Source organism: Homalodisca vitripennis, chromosome 3, assembly GCF_021130785.1.
Source record: "Homalodisca vitripennis isolate AUS2020 chromosome 3, UT_GWSS_2.1, whole genome shotgun sequence".
NCBI classification, from domain to species: Eukaryota; Metazoa; Arthropoda; class Insecta; order Hemiptera; family Cicadellidae; genus Homalodisca; species Homalodisca vitripennis.
The window spans coordinates 86463864-86478610 of record NC_060209.1 but is presented as its reverse complement, the minus strand read 5'-3'; the positions used below and the strand labels follow the sequence as shown (position 1 = coordinate 86478610).

Below are 14747 nucleotides of genomic sequence, written 5' to 3'. Positions count from 1 at the left end.
TAAAAAACCACATTCAGTACATAGCAGAGTCTGTTGACAAGAATAAATTCACTGCAGCTGTCTACCTTGATCTTCAGAAGGCTTTTGACCTGGTCGAAATAGACATACTCATGAAAAGATTTGAAACCTATGGTATAGCTGGAAATGCATTGGCTTGGTTAAATTCTTTTTGCAGAAAAAGAAAGCAACTTGTAAAAGTGAACAAATATGTTAGCAATACATTAGGGTTGAGCCACGTAGTGGCTCAAAGCAGTGATCTAGGACCAATAATGTTTAATTTATTCATAAACGAGCTGCTGAAAATTAAATTAAACTCAAAGATTTTTGCTTATGCAGATGACACTGCAGTGGTATGCTCTGCATACAATAAACATAGGTTAAGATATCTAATTTCAAATGATCTTGAAAAGCTTTTGCAATGGTTGTCAAACAACAAACTCCTAATAAATGTTACTAAAACAAAATATATACTCTTTTTTTATAGAAATATGTCTTGTAAATCTCTGCAAAAAGAAAGTAAGTTTTATTGTCATAAACACCAATCTATGGTTGTAACTGTGATGAAATAGAAATAGTGGATAATGTAAAATACTTAGGTCTAACTATTGATAGAGATCTAAAATGGAAAGTCTGTATAAATACACTAAGCACTAAACTAAGAAAAATTAATTATGCTATATATCATATGAGTGGTTTTTTGAAACCCAATCTGCTAAGACAACTATATAGGTACCTCTTGGTTTGAAGGCACTTTGCAGTATGGAATAATCCACTATGGAGGTACCTATGAGTCTATTTTAATACCAATAAAAAATTCACAAAGATTTACTGTGAGAAATATTTATGATTTAAAGAAATATGATAAAATTTCACATTTATTTAAGGAAAACAACATTTTAACTTTTAATCAACTAATTATGTTTATCAACTAATAAACATAAGTTTATCATTGTTTAAATTACATCCATAAATTCTTAGACAGTTTCGACATTAAAAAGAGAGTAGTTAATACAAGATCATCGCAAGTAAAGAAAATTTCAATGCCAAACTACACGAAGGAGTTGGCAAGAAAGCAATTCACTTATACAGCAATTAAACATTTCAATGCATTCATAATGAACTATGGTGGCAGTCTATTTAAAAATTGTTTTGTTTTATGTTTGTTATGAATGTCTACTGTTAAGCTGTAATTGTTGAAACTGTTCTATATATTTTATATAAAATCCTGTTATTGTTGGTATTATTGTTAAATAACTTAATATATTTGTTACAGTTGATTAATGTTTGTATTTAATCATGTATTACTGATATACATACATATATATATATATATATATATATATATATTAATCTGCCTAATTAGCCCTTATATTTGTTAAGCTTTTTACTATTATTTGGTTTTGTTTAATTTGTGTAATAGTTTATATATTTATAATATCTAAATATTTTGAAACATGCAAATTATTTAAATTTAAGTTCACCCTCTGCCAAAAGAGACTCAATAGGCTTTGAATGTGCTTTGCCAACTGTAATATATAATGCCAATCTATATATATATATAAATGCGAATGTTTGTTTGTATGTTCCGTTATAACTCTGGAACCAATGCACGAAACATCGTGAAATTTTGTACAGTGATTGTACACGTTCCTGGAAGTAACATAGGCATACTTTTAGAGAGGTATTTGGTCCAATTTTAATAGTTTATTTCATTAATTTTTTAATTATAAATTGTTGTTGATGTTGGTGTGTTTTATATTGGATCCGACAGACTGCGCTACAACACGTATACAAAGCGAACTGATACTTAACAGCTGATAATACTTTCAGCTGAAGTTCATCAAAGAGGCAGAAACATTTGTTTACATTTAAAATTTAAAACATTTTTATTGTAAAGTGCTTGATCAGTAATGTTTTTAAATTCAGATTGCATCAATGATCAATAAACTATTTAATTCAAAGAAAATACTATTAAACGCTATTATGAAAACAACCTCATTATACAAATCCGTGAATGTTTGCACATAAGGTAATCGAATTTGGTTACATCGAAGGTAAATGAAAAGAGCCGAAAGAAGACACTTTATGATCGAAACTTGGTTTCTTTGATACATTTTCTTGAAGGCACACTCCTAAAATAATACTGGAAATATCTTAGACAGAAAATTAATTTTTTAACAGACCGAATGTGATTCTTTATAACCTAATTAGTTTACCGAGATTAATCCGTATACAGTAACTGTTCTGCATAACTTATCAACACCTAGCAAAAACCACGAAAGATAGAGGCAGGAATATGATACATACCTTCATAATGCGCCCAAGAGGCTCACGAAGGAACGACTGTCAATTATCTCAGCAATGTTTAGAATGTGATAGAAAAAGAATAAGTGAATATAGTGTACTGTTTTCAACGGGAAATTGCGTGCGAAGCCGCGGGAAACTGCTAGTATATTAAAAAAGAAATTGTTTTCCTTTTCACACGTGCTTTGTACAGCACATGGAATTGTATTTTTTTGTAAAAGTTTTGGTTAATAAAGATTTTTGTGAACTGTGGACTGAACACACACACACACACACACACACACACACACACACACACACACACACACACACACACACACACACACACACACACACATATGCACGCACATTCACATAATTACAGCATACAGTAACTTTTAACTACAGATATATAAATGATATATTTATGGCTAAACCTATCACTGGTAATTCAAGAAATAATTCCTTCCTCACTATATAAATTCAAATGAATTTATAGAGATAACATTGTGGAAATAGTGTAAGAATTTTACTGAAGCTCTTAAGTGCAATCAATGATCACCAGTATACCGTACTATTTCTTCTAAGTGCTAAATAGTAAATTGGGGTGCTTAGGTATGAACAACCACAAGGTGTTCAGAAATCTTCAAGTTTCAAAAGTTTAACTGATATGAAACTAATATGGACATATTATATAAACATCACTTTCAACTACTAATAGGCTGTTGCAGACAACTCTATACTAGACAGAGAGATAATATGGATCAAATATGTCAGTATACCTTTAGATTAACCCTTTGAGTACTAACAATGTTTAGAGAAGTGGTGAGAAATACTAATGTCCTATTAATCGGGCATGCCCATAACTCTTGAGAAAAACTAACATCGGGATAACCGGACGTTTTGTATTTTATTTTTATATTATTAATTATTAAGTTGTTCATATTTATTACTTAATCTCATCACAAGAAAACATAGCTTAAGAATATATATATAGTAATATAGTTATCTCTTTTTTTATTGTTTATTTGGTTCAAATATAGAAGGCATTGACAACCAGGCAGCTGCCATGCAGTGGTAAGATTATTTTCAAAATTAGTCCAGTCGTTTAGGAGGAGTTCAGTGAAATACACATGCACACATGAAATATATATATATATATATATATATATATATATATATATATAAACAGGGTGGCACATATGTCAGTTTCCCCAGAAGAGAAATTTAAAGGCACTATAGGTTAATTGAATAAAACACTTTTAGGAAAGAAAACAAATTCATTATATAAAATTACTTAAATATTACCATAGAATGTTTTAGCAGTTGTTAGAAATGTCTACCTTGATTTTGTATACACTTCATACAACGACTGAGAACAGAATCACAAGTTTTAAGCAATAAAGGTTTATTGTTATTAACAAGTTCAAATGCATTTCTAATTGGGTTTCTGAGTTCGTAAATATTATGCGGTTTTGAAGCATACACAGTCTCCTTTATAACACCCCACAGTGAAAAATCACCTGGGGTCAGGTCTGGCAAGCACGCAGGCCAATCGATTGTACTACAGTGAACATTCCATTCATTAAATTTGTTATTTACAAAATCTCAAACTTGGATACCGAAACGTGCTGAGGCACCATCTTGTTGCCAGATGAGCGAATATATATTGAAAAACATAATTGTTTCTGAGCTCGGGAACTATTACTTCTTGCAACAACCGTAAGTAACTTTCTGAGTTAATATTTCTTTGAAGAAAATAAAGACCAATCAGTGCAGTACTCGTAATAACTCCCCATACCATAACATCAGGCACATTGAGTTCTGCTTGGATTATGTTATGAGTCTGACCAGTACACGCAGTTATGCCGATTAACGCGTCCATTTAGTTTGAAACATGCCTCATCACACCATAAAATTTATCACAAGAAATTTGGATCAGCCTCTGAGCAGATAATTATTGTCTCACAGAATTCCAATTTGTTATCGGAATCTTCCTCGTGAAGCGCTTGGAGTAAAGATGGATGGTATGGCTTAAATTTAAATTGCTGTAACATTCTTTGCATGCTTCTTCTTGATATTTCTGTTCAGCAGATGCCTTACGAGTTGATTTACCGGGACTGGCTACAAAAGCTTGAGCAACTGTCTGCAGGTTTTCTTCGTTGCAAATTGATCATAGATGACCACACTTCGGGACATTTAAAACACTTCCTGTGTTTTCAAATTTGTTATTTAACTTCCGCATACACTGTCGAGTGGGTATCACGACACCTGGATATTTGCCACTAAATTCTTCAATTATTATAGCAGTATTTTTATTATGCTTCCACCAAAACTGAAGGATGTAAACTCGTTGTTGGGTTGTAAACATTTTTAAAACACACGAAAACAAATAACAGATGCTATGAATGTCACTTTACACTAGCCACTTGAACAGACAACAATGAATTTACTCCATGTTGCTGCCAACTTAACATTGTTACCAACCTATCGAAAAAAATATCCCATTTTATAGGGAAACTGACATATGCACCACCCTGTATATTGTTCTTGTTATACTTAGACGTTAAACGTATAAGAATTACGGTTTTTGACATTATTATTGAAAATTTAATGGTAAAAAAAAATCTGAAAATAAGCCGTCATCGCAAACAGGTTAAACTTAATTTTTCACGTAGCTCCAATCTTTGTCAGGACATCATATTGCGGCACAGTATTTAGTTGCATTGTGAATCTGCAGCGATCTCACTCACTCCCTATTCTCAAGAACACTATTGTCTGACTCTACAGGTCCCTAAATGGTTGATTGGACCTCTTACTGTAGATTTACTGTATCAAGAGTTTTTCTAATATTTCTGAAAAAGACCAGAATCATAATATATTTAATGCTAGATATTTTAATACAATCACACTAATTACCTTAAAAGATTATTTCGGATTTGTAGACCTTAATCACTAACTCTAAAATCATTAGTTTAAAAATCATAATATGGGAAGTAACACATAAATATGGAAACAGAGGTTTTTTCTTGGATAATATATCCACCTAATAAATTATTTCAATCAAAGTGTTGGAAAATTTAATGCCATTGTTAAACAAGAACAACATTTATATAGTAAAAGAAATATAAATAATTTTAAGTCTTCATTACAGAAGCATTTTGGAAGGTTTCTAGAGCATATAAGTTTAATCAATGAAATGTTTTTGTTGAAACCCTAAAGAAGGACTTTAACTTCTTATGTCCTTTTGTTGAAAAGACCGTAAACAGGACCCAAGACAAAAAGAACATGACTTTGGTTCAGTTTGGTTTTAGACATGTGCGAATACTTCTTGTCATTCATTTTGCTCAATGGTCTTTTCACTGCGGCCGATTATGGTGAAGATATTCTTGGACCTTTTTGTAATCTCACAAAAGCCATTGACATTGTCGATTATAAAATTCTTTAGGTGCATTCTGTGTGTCCAAATTTGGGTCTTCTTCTGTTTCTTCTTTCCATTTATGACCCTCCTTCTTCATCAATTTTTACTGATTATTCACAATCAACCTTATCCCTTTATACCGATGATACTAGTTTGATTATTAATCATTACATAATATGAGACTTTGTATAGGCTACTGTACCATCAGACCTCTCATACAATTATCTAGAAATAATCTCCTGTTAAATCTATTCAAAATATATAGTAGGATTTTGTTACATCAAACAAAATATCTATTTTATAATAAATCATCATAACTTATGGAGTTAATTCAATTAAGTTCTTGGGTAGATGTTTTGATTGTGATCTAAAGTGAGACACATATTTTAAAATAACTTAATACATCTATTTATGCTTTCAGCTTTTTATGTTTTTAAGCGTGTTTGTAGGCTAGCTTATACAGGCTTATTTGAAGTATGACTGACCTATGGACTGGTTTTCTTGTATTATTGTAATATCATGCATGTTGAAAGACTTCCAGTGGAATCCTAACAGTAATAAAACTTTTAATTCATCATACATTGTGCTTTGTGTTAAAAATCACCACTAATTTATTATTTTTATCCCACAGTTTTAATACCAGAATGAAAACATAATATTCTATCCCATGATTTAAGTTTTTTTGTACTAGTTACTTAAAGTTGTATTGTAATATTTAATACTTTTTCCATGTAGGAATTGATCAAACGTAGAAATCATTATACAAGGACGACAGCCATGGCAGCTCTGAGTGTTGGTGGGAGGAATCAGCTGGTATTAGTTGATACTAGATCGCCTGCAAATGTGGATGTTTTTGAAATAGTGTTTGAATCCAGCGGTAGCAGTTTGGGCCTCAGGTACATTTATAATTCTCATTATTAAGTATAAAATGTTTCTTGATATGAATTGTAGTTCTAGAATTCACTCTATATAAAATTGATGTTCCTTACGGTCATTAGAGGTTACATAAAGATGAATTGCTCATGCATATTGTTTGTTTTTTATATAGTTTTGTTTTTTTGGGAACAGTCAGAAAAAATCAAGATCTTCTTAGTTGTTTTTCACAATGTGTTAATATAAATATTTTTTCTTCTATAGTTAATTTACTTCTTAAGTTGCTACTTTCAAATTTTAGCTAAAACTACTTAAAACCATGCAAATACATTGTTTGTTGAATACTTTTTATAGTGAAAAATATTTAAAATATCCCATCATCATGGGTTCAATAAGGACCTGTTGGAACTTTCCCAAACAAGATTATACAAACTACAAAACTATCAGCAACCTAATTAGTCTATTGGCCATTTCAAATTGCCATAAAATACTTCTCCGGCTGTGACATAAACTATATTTAATTTCTTTTTATCATAGAATATAGAATAGAGGCAAGGGATTTTTGTTTTGTTTTTAATTAAGTTTTGTCTACATATTTTTATTTTATTTTTCGTCTATAGAATTGTTTTTGTGTGAAAAATTCAAGTTTTAGTATGTTTATAACAAAATACAACAGCAAGTAACAAAACTGAGAATTGATTGTTATCACAAATGTTTTAGTCATTACTGTAAAGTTGTTTTTGTAGTCATCATTTTATTTATTTTAACTTTTTAATATTAAACCTTTTTAACTGTTTTATATCTTGCAACCAGAAAAATCACAGTTCAATTGGTGTTTTGCTTGCAGTCTTTTGCAGAACTTCTCGCTGATGTGTGCATGTTTATCGGTGACTGTGTTCACTGTTGGTCAGCAGCTGTTTCTGGCATTTCCTTTACCTTGTAACGAAAGCTTGGCTATCCATTGGCTAGTCACTGTTGCCAATTCCCCTCTCTTCGAACATCACAGAACCCTCACTCTCCCACGAGTTTCACAGGTATCAACATTCAAACTGGCTCAACAGGTGTACCTAGCTGTTAATGGAGACAAATCATATGTTTTGAGAGTCACTGAGTCTGGTGACTTCATCGCAGAGTTGTCTCTTGGTGAGTATGTTAAGTTGTTTTGACTGTATAGTGTTGTTTTCATTTTCCATTGTTAAAGACATTTTTTATTAATTTCTGATTTATATTGTCTTTATATTCATATTGATTTATATTCAAACATCCAACTTTTGAAATATTATTAATTAATTATTTTGTACTGAAAAGAGCCGCTGATTAGTAATTCTGACACACTGTTCTTCAATATTTCTTTTGAGAATCTCGGATTTAATAAGTGAAGAAACTAAATACCAGTACCTAGTTTTGTGGTTTATCACTATATGATATTGGTTCTCATTCTCCTGGAACAAAGAACAAAGAACATGTGGATAACAATGCAATATCTGTTGTTTTTATTTCAGGGCGGGAAATCTTGGCAGCAGTTAATGTACTTAAATATCAATTTAATAATTTATGTTAATTCAAATTGTATTAATTAATTACTTGTATTTTTTGTAATGTGTGTAATATAAAAAAATGAAAACAAAAAAAAAAAAACGACATTTTTGTTAAATAGCCAAAATAGGCAATTAACAATTATTACATTGCATACACATAATATCAAATTTTTTGCATGTGCTAACCTCAAATTTTGTTATAGTTTCAGTAGAAGTAAATGCAAAACACACAGCTGTTTTTTATATTTAATTTGGAAGTAATACTGTGTTGAGTTAAAGTCTAATAAAATTTTTAAGTTTTAATTGTTCACCACACACAGCAAACGTGTCTTTAGGTACTAAATCGAATTTCCGACCCCAGCTTTACCTCATTCCTAAAACACGATTGTGTGATTAGCCTAAGATCAATTATATTGACTAACATAATAGGTTTTATGTCCTACGATCAATCCAATTCAATTGCATATATTCTTATGGTGACATGTTTTGAAGGGTTAACCTTCATCGTTGAATCGTAGTAGCCATGATGGTGGATGGCTTTGTCATAAAATTAGAAATTATACAACACAACACACATATAAATAAATAAATATATATAACTTGCTTATACATAAAACACAATTGCACATGATGTTGCATGCAGGCTGCAGCACGGTAACAACATTAAGACCATTTATTTTGAATTTGAATTGATATAAAATCGACATGTAACATCTTAAAGTTCATACATTTAGAAAACTTTTCTAAATGACATCAGCATTTTATTTACTTTTTTTTAAATCCTATCATCCAATGAAGGTAATTTATGTAGTTTCTTAAAATGTTTGGTTACTTGGACGTTGCCATTGAAAAGGTCATCCATCATTTTAAGATGACAGTATAAATGAAATCCTTTTTCCTGACAAAGTGGAATATTTTTGGGTAAACAGTAAATCTACATATGAGATTATTTTTTGTTTGTTTTAGATTATGCAAATGAGTGGTTGGCAATCCCCGTCAACTCCTACAGGGATGATGTCGCTCTGTTCAGCAGATCTGCCAACCGCACAGAACTGTTTGTCTGGGCTGGAACTATGAAAGGATTCAAGTCATTACCAGTGCCTAAATGTAAAACATTTCACCAACTCTTCTTTCAAATGTTTCTCTTCTTAAATACATTGGGAGATAATGAATATTAATTTTGTGAAATACATGAAATGAAAATGTATATTTAACGTGTTTGTGCATATTGTACTTTTACACTACAAATAGTCAATATTACTCACTTTAGAGCTGCAGTAATGGTGTTAAAAATATGTAATATCAGTAGACGATCACTGTACAGGAGTTTAAAATGTTGACTGCAGCAGATGTGTTAGTGCGTGCTGTTACAAGTAGTCAGGATTACTCATTTTAGAGCCACAGTAATGGTGTTAACCAGGCCCGTTTTACACCTTGCCAGCGCCCTAGGCACAACGAAGAGTAGTGCCCCTTTCTATACCCCTGCCAGCTGATTACGCTCCCCCCCACCAACGTAAATTTAGATTTAGTCTGAAATGCCAGTTTTGGTTCGGAAGGGATTTTAGACTCAATATCCCTTAACTCTCCTTCACAAATTATCCTGATCCTTTTCAAGAGCCTCCCCATTATCTACCACCTATGGACCCGCCGTGTCCCGGACTGTCAACCGGTAGCCGTTAGGTATCTACTAGCCTCTGGTGGGAATGCGTGTAACATACCTCACGGCATCACAGATCACCCACCCTCCCTTCTTTACATTTGAAGTGTTTACATTATTTACAGTATTCGTTTAATCACATTTTCTTTGGATTATTTTTGGTTTGTTGGCTTACCACTACAGACTAAACATGACTTCATCGGGTTAACTAATTAATGCACAGTTCACAAATATTAGATTTGACTGCTATCATCTATTTGTGTATTTCATACTCACCAGGTTGCTCATTTAGTGTAATGAAAATGTTTGTCTCCCTCTTTTTCTGGTTTTCCGTGTTGCAAAAATAATGTTTGTGTAGTCTAATTTTAAAGTAATGTCGTCTTGGGTGCACAGCAACAATGAGCCATTAGGCTTTTCATCAACCATCGATGATCTAATTTCTGACTTCACTCTTTTCAAAGCTGAAAAGCTATACGTTCAGCTATGCAGTTCGTCACAGGCAAGGTTAGAAATGTCCTGAGAGCGACCTCCAAATTGGGGAAAGTGTTCTCTAATCTGTTTGATTTTATGTAGGCGTACATTTCTTTGATCTAAGAAAGGTTCTCCAAAACCATGTATTGCTTCAAAAGGTTACATTCCTGGGCAAAGTCTTGCCCATCAATATCATTCTTGTATACTTCTCCTAATAGTTTAGCTTCACAAGCCACCTCTTTGGAATTTTTCTCTTCTAGATTTTGTAAGATCTTAAATCTTGTGTCGAAATTTTTATAGGCCTCTCTTCTTTTGTTGAAGCTATGTTGTCAACAATGGCAATAAGCATCCCAGTGAGAAATCTTTCTCGAGGAGATGTATCTTCCATGCTTCTGTCCTTCTTTTCATCGGGCAATAGCTTTCTTTTTCTTACTTTGTCGTATACAGCTTCTTCTTTTTCTGAAGTTTCAATGCTTTGAACTCGAAACCATCAAATAAATGTCTTTTTTCACTCAAGTGCTTCAAGTTCTTTTGTAACACCAAAGAGGTCTAAATTTTGATTTTGAAGAGTTTTACTTGTTTTATCAACTCTCTCGAGAATTTCGTCCCAGATCACAGTTAATAACGTGGTTTTGAAATTTCCAAGTGTATTTAGAAACCCAGAGGCTGCGCATTGTGTTTTAGGTTTCTGAGTATCGTCTTTATTTAGCTCTTCAAGAACATCTTTTAATTCATGTCGACTTATTTTTAAAGCTAGAAGGGCGTCTGGCTGCCCTAGCATACCATCTTATGTCACTTAGGGGTTTTACCATTAGCTTTCTCTGATATTTCTTTGATTTTCCTTGATCCACCGTTAAGTGGATGCCGAGAAAAAAGTATACAGGTCTTGAATGAATGTATAAAATATTGTGGCTTCTCGACACCCCTGCTCGGTAGCAAAAAAACCAGCAAGGGTTAGTGAGTAATCTGCACATGGTACATAGTCAGCAAGATAATTTTTACTATTATTCCTTGCCTGAAGACCTGAGTATATGCCCGCTATGTTTGATGCATTGTCGCAACTTTGTCCACGACAGTTATCGACATCCAACTCAAGTTTCTCAAGTAAACTGAGGGTTGCTTCTTCCAAACTTCCAGATTTGGCATACACTTGGTAAGAGTTGTATCAGGCGTTCGGTAGCGCAAGTATTGGGCAATGAAACATACCGAAATACTACAGCCAATACTGTGTGCGATACGTCAGGTGTGGAGTCTATGAATAGCGAGCTTGCTTGATTTCATTTACGATTTTTTCAGTACTTCTTTATTATCAATATCTCATTAAATATCATTATACCAATAAATTCACTGCAAATATCAGATGAATGGTATGATACACTACCTTTGCCTTTTTTACCATGTATGGTTATGTGTTGGGCGAGAAATGAATCAAATTCACTTATCAGCTGAAGACAGCTTAGAAAAAGTATGTTTGATGTAGATCCAAACGCTTGGTTATCACCTCTAAATGAGAGACCTCTACTCGACAAAAATTTTACAGCAGACCCAGCTCTCGTCAATATTTCCCGCCAATATATCACTTCTTCCTGCTATTGGCTTTTAATTTGTTTGGTGACATTAGATGTAGTCTTTTTCCTCAAAATAAATTTCAAAACATTAGCCCTGTGGTCGTTGGATTTTTCATGTTTCTCAGCTAATGTAAAGGAATTTTTCCAATCATTAAACCCTTTGCTAAAAGATGTGGATTTGTCCTCTGGTTGAAGCATGAGGCAGAATTTACAGAATATCTGCCCTGTTGATTGCGAGTAATTAAGCCAGTATCTTTGATATTTTCTCCGTTCGGAAGCGTGACAAAAATAAATTAACCGAAAGCTTTCGTTTCACCTTACTTTTTACATCGCCGTGATGTTCAGACTTGAAAAATCAGCTTACAGAAGATTTTGATCAAATTCAGAACTTATAATTTTATTTACTTGCAATCCATTCTTTATATTCCATGAAACCATGAAGGGTCTTCAAACTCAAAATCGTATTGGTCTTCAACTGGGTCTTTGGGATTCACACTTTCTACTACGAGGTTTGTGTCTGAGTTTTAGTTACTTTCGCACTCGTACACAATTGAAATAATTGTATATAATTCGGTCGATGTTTGAGAATGAATAGAGTCGTTCTCTTTAAGCTCAAAATCATATTTGTCTTCAACTTAATCCATAGCCCTGATTTTCGGACTTTTACTTTCAGGTTTTTTCAGAGTTAGGTATGATAGTAACTCAGATTATATATTAGCTAGATAGATTCGGCATGCAGTTGTTGAATCTAGTGCAGCCGAGTTGGGGGTCTAGAAACAATATGTAATATTTCTAGACAATCATTAGAAAGGAGTTTATAATGTTGTCTGCACCAGATGTGTTAGTGAGCCCTGGTACAAGTAGTCAGGATTACTCATTTTAGAGCTGCAGTAAATGTGTTAAAACGTGCAGTATCACTAAACGATCATTATACAGGAGTTTAAAATGTTGACTGTCTCATAGGGGTTAGTGTGTTCTGTTACAGAAGTCAGGATTATTCATTTCAGAGCCGCAGTAATGATGTTAAAGCGAGTATCTTGCATAAAAAAGGAATACAATCAGTATTTTATGATCTTTACTAATTTTATAAATAAAACCTTTGGAGACTATTTAACATTGCTTATTATATTGTCTAAACTTACACATCAACAGTGTATTATAAGTTACTAGTTTATTGCACCAAAGTGAGTTAGAATATATCCTTTGTGTAATAGAGGAAATATAACATGCTTATAGTGTATTAATCATTAAAGATTCAGGCTATTATTGTTTCTAAAGGTATAATCATTAGGTTTGCTTAGAGCACCATGCACCTTGTAGTGTTTCAATGCTAACAATCAGGACCAAAACGTTGTGATTTTCAATGTTTTAAAATTATTTTAATTTGAAATTAGCGGAGAAATGTTTGTGTGTAGTTTATGTTACATTGCTGTACTTGCAGGTGACTCATGCCTAGACGGGAATTGGCTGGGTGCAACATCTGTACCACTCCACCACCAACACAGTGTTCTGCTTCCACAAGCTAAGAGCACATCTTCGCTCATCACTGTGGTCACTTCACTGGTCGAGAAAGCCAACCCGGTCTTGATCCAATTGATCAATTCCACCAAACACTATGAGGTATGATTATTCAGAATCAATTCGTCTTGTGGTCATTTGTCAATGTGCAAGTTTCCATTATACTTGGCAGTGTTTAGGTTAGTATCTTTGATTGTATTAGTTACACAGGACAGTCATTCTTACCGATGAGGTGTGCTGAGGTCTTAAGGATTATTTAAGTTAGTTCTGAGGTCCAATGTTTGGGCTGCACCATGTAACTTTGATTGTATTAGTTACACAGGACAGTCATTCTTACTGATGATGTGTGCTGAGGTCTTAAGGATTATTTAAGTTAGTTCTGAGGTCCAATGTTTGGGCTGCACCATGTAACTTTGATTGTATTAGTTACACAGGACAGTCATTCTTACTGATGATGTGTGCTGAGGTCTTAAGGATTATTTAAGTTAGTTCTGAGGTCCAATGTTTGGGCTGCACCATGTAACTGATTGTATTAGTTACAAAGGACAGTCATTCTTACTGATGATGTGTGCTGAGGTCTTAAGGATTATTTAAGTTAGTTCTGAGGTCCAATGTTTGGGCTGCACCATGTAACTGATTGTATTAGTTACACAGGACAGTCATTCTTACTGATGATGTGTGCTGAGGTCTTAAGGATTATTTAAGTTAGTTCTGAGGTCCAATGTTTGGGCTGCACCATGTAACTTTGATTGATACCAGATACTCAAGCCCATATTTTGGGCTCCACAGATGGAGCCCACTTTTGCTGTGCCTCAATTTATAGCATTTCATGAGTTGTCTCTTGTGTAACTAATATAATTAATGATAGTATCCAGGTTTATTAATCTCCAGGACAGACCATAATCTCAATACACACTATCCAACCATGAAAATTGTAAAAAAATTATGATTTCAAGTTGTGTAATCTGTTGTTGTAGTTAATATTTGTAACCTGTGTAGTGCTTGTACTAGCGATTAAAATGGTAAAAATTACAGCTTTTGTCAAATGAAATTTTATTTTATTTCCCATTTTTTAATATTAAAAATTAGCCCTTAGAGTGTTGTATATTAATTTCTATATTTCCCCCTAGCTATAATTAGCTTTTTAAAATCAAAGTGCAAAGTTCAGTGGAGAAATGGCATTCCGTTGCTATAACAACCAGTGGATTGATAACGGGTGGTCAATAATCACGAACAACTTAGTATGAACTAAACTACTTTTGCCCAATATGTCATTCCTTCCCCATTTGCCAATCCCGTGAACCAATCAGATGCTAGATTACATTGTATGGTAGCCTGTCTGTTCGATACTAGCTATGAGTCACTCGTCTGACTACACAGTTTATTCTATATTTTGATATCTTTTGTTTTATATTTTT

At 33.1% G+C, this 14747-nt stretch overlaps 1 protein-coding gene across 1 annotated transcript in view; it reads left to right on the top strand.

Moving 5' to 3' along the window:
* Positions 1-14747, top strand: part of LOC124357145 — a 92746-nt gene that overhangs the window by 9452 nt on the left and 68547 nt on the right. The window contains exons 6-9 of the mRNA XM_046808644.1: positions 6440-6600; positions 7425-7720; positions 9082-9222; positions 13253-13431. Of these exons, the coding sequence (XP_046664600.1) occupies positions 6440-6600; positions 7425-7720; positions 9082-9222; positions 13253-13431 (777 nt within the window). The remainder of the gene's footprint in view (positions 1-6439; positions 6601-7424; positions 7721-9081; positions 9223-13252; positions 13432-14747) is intronic.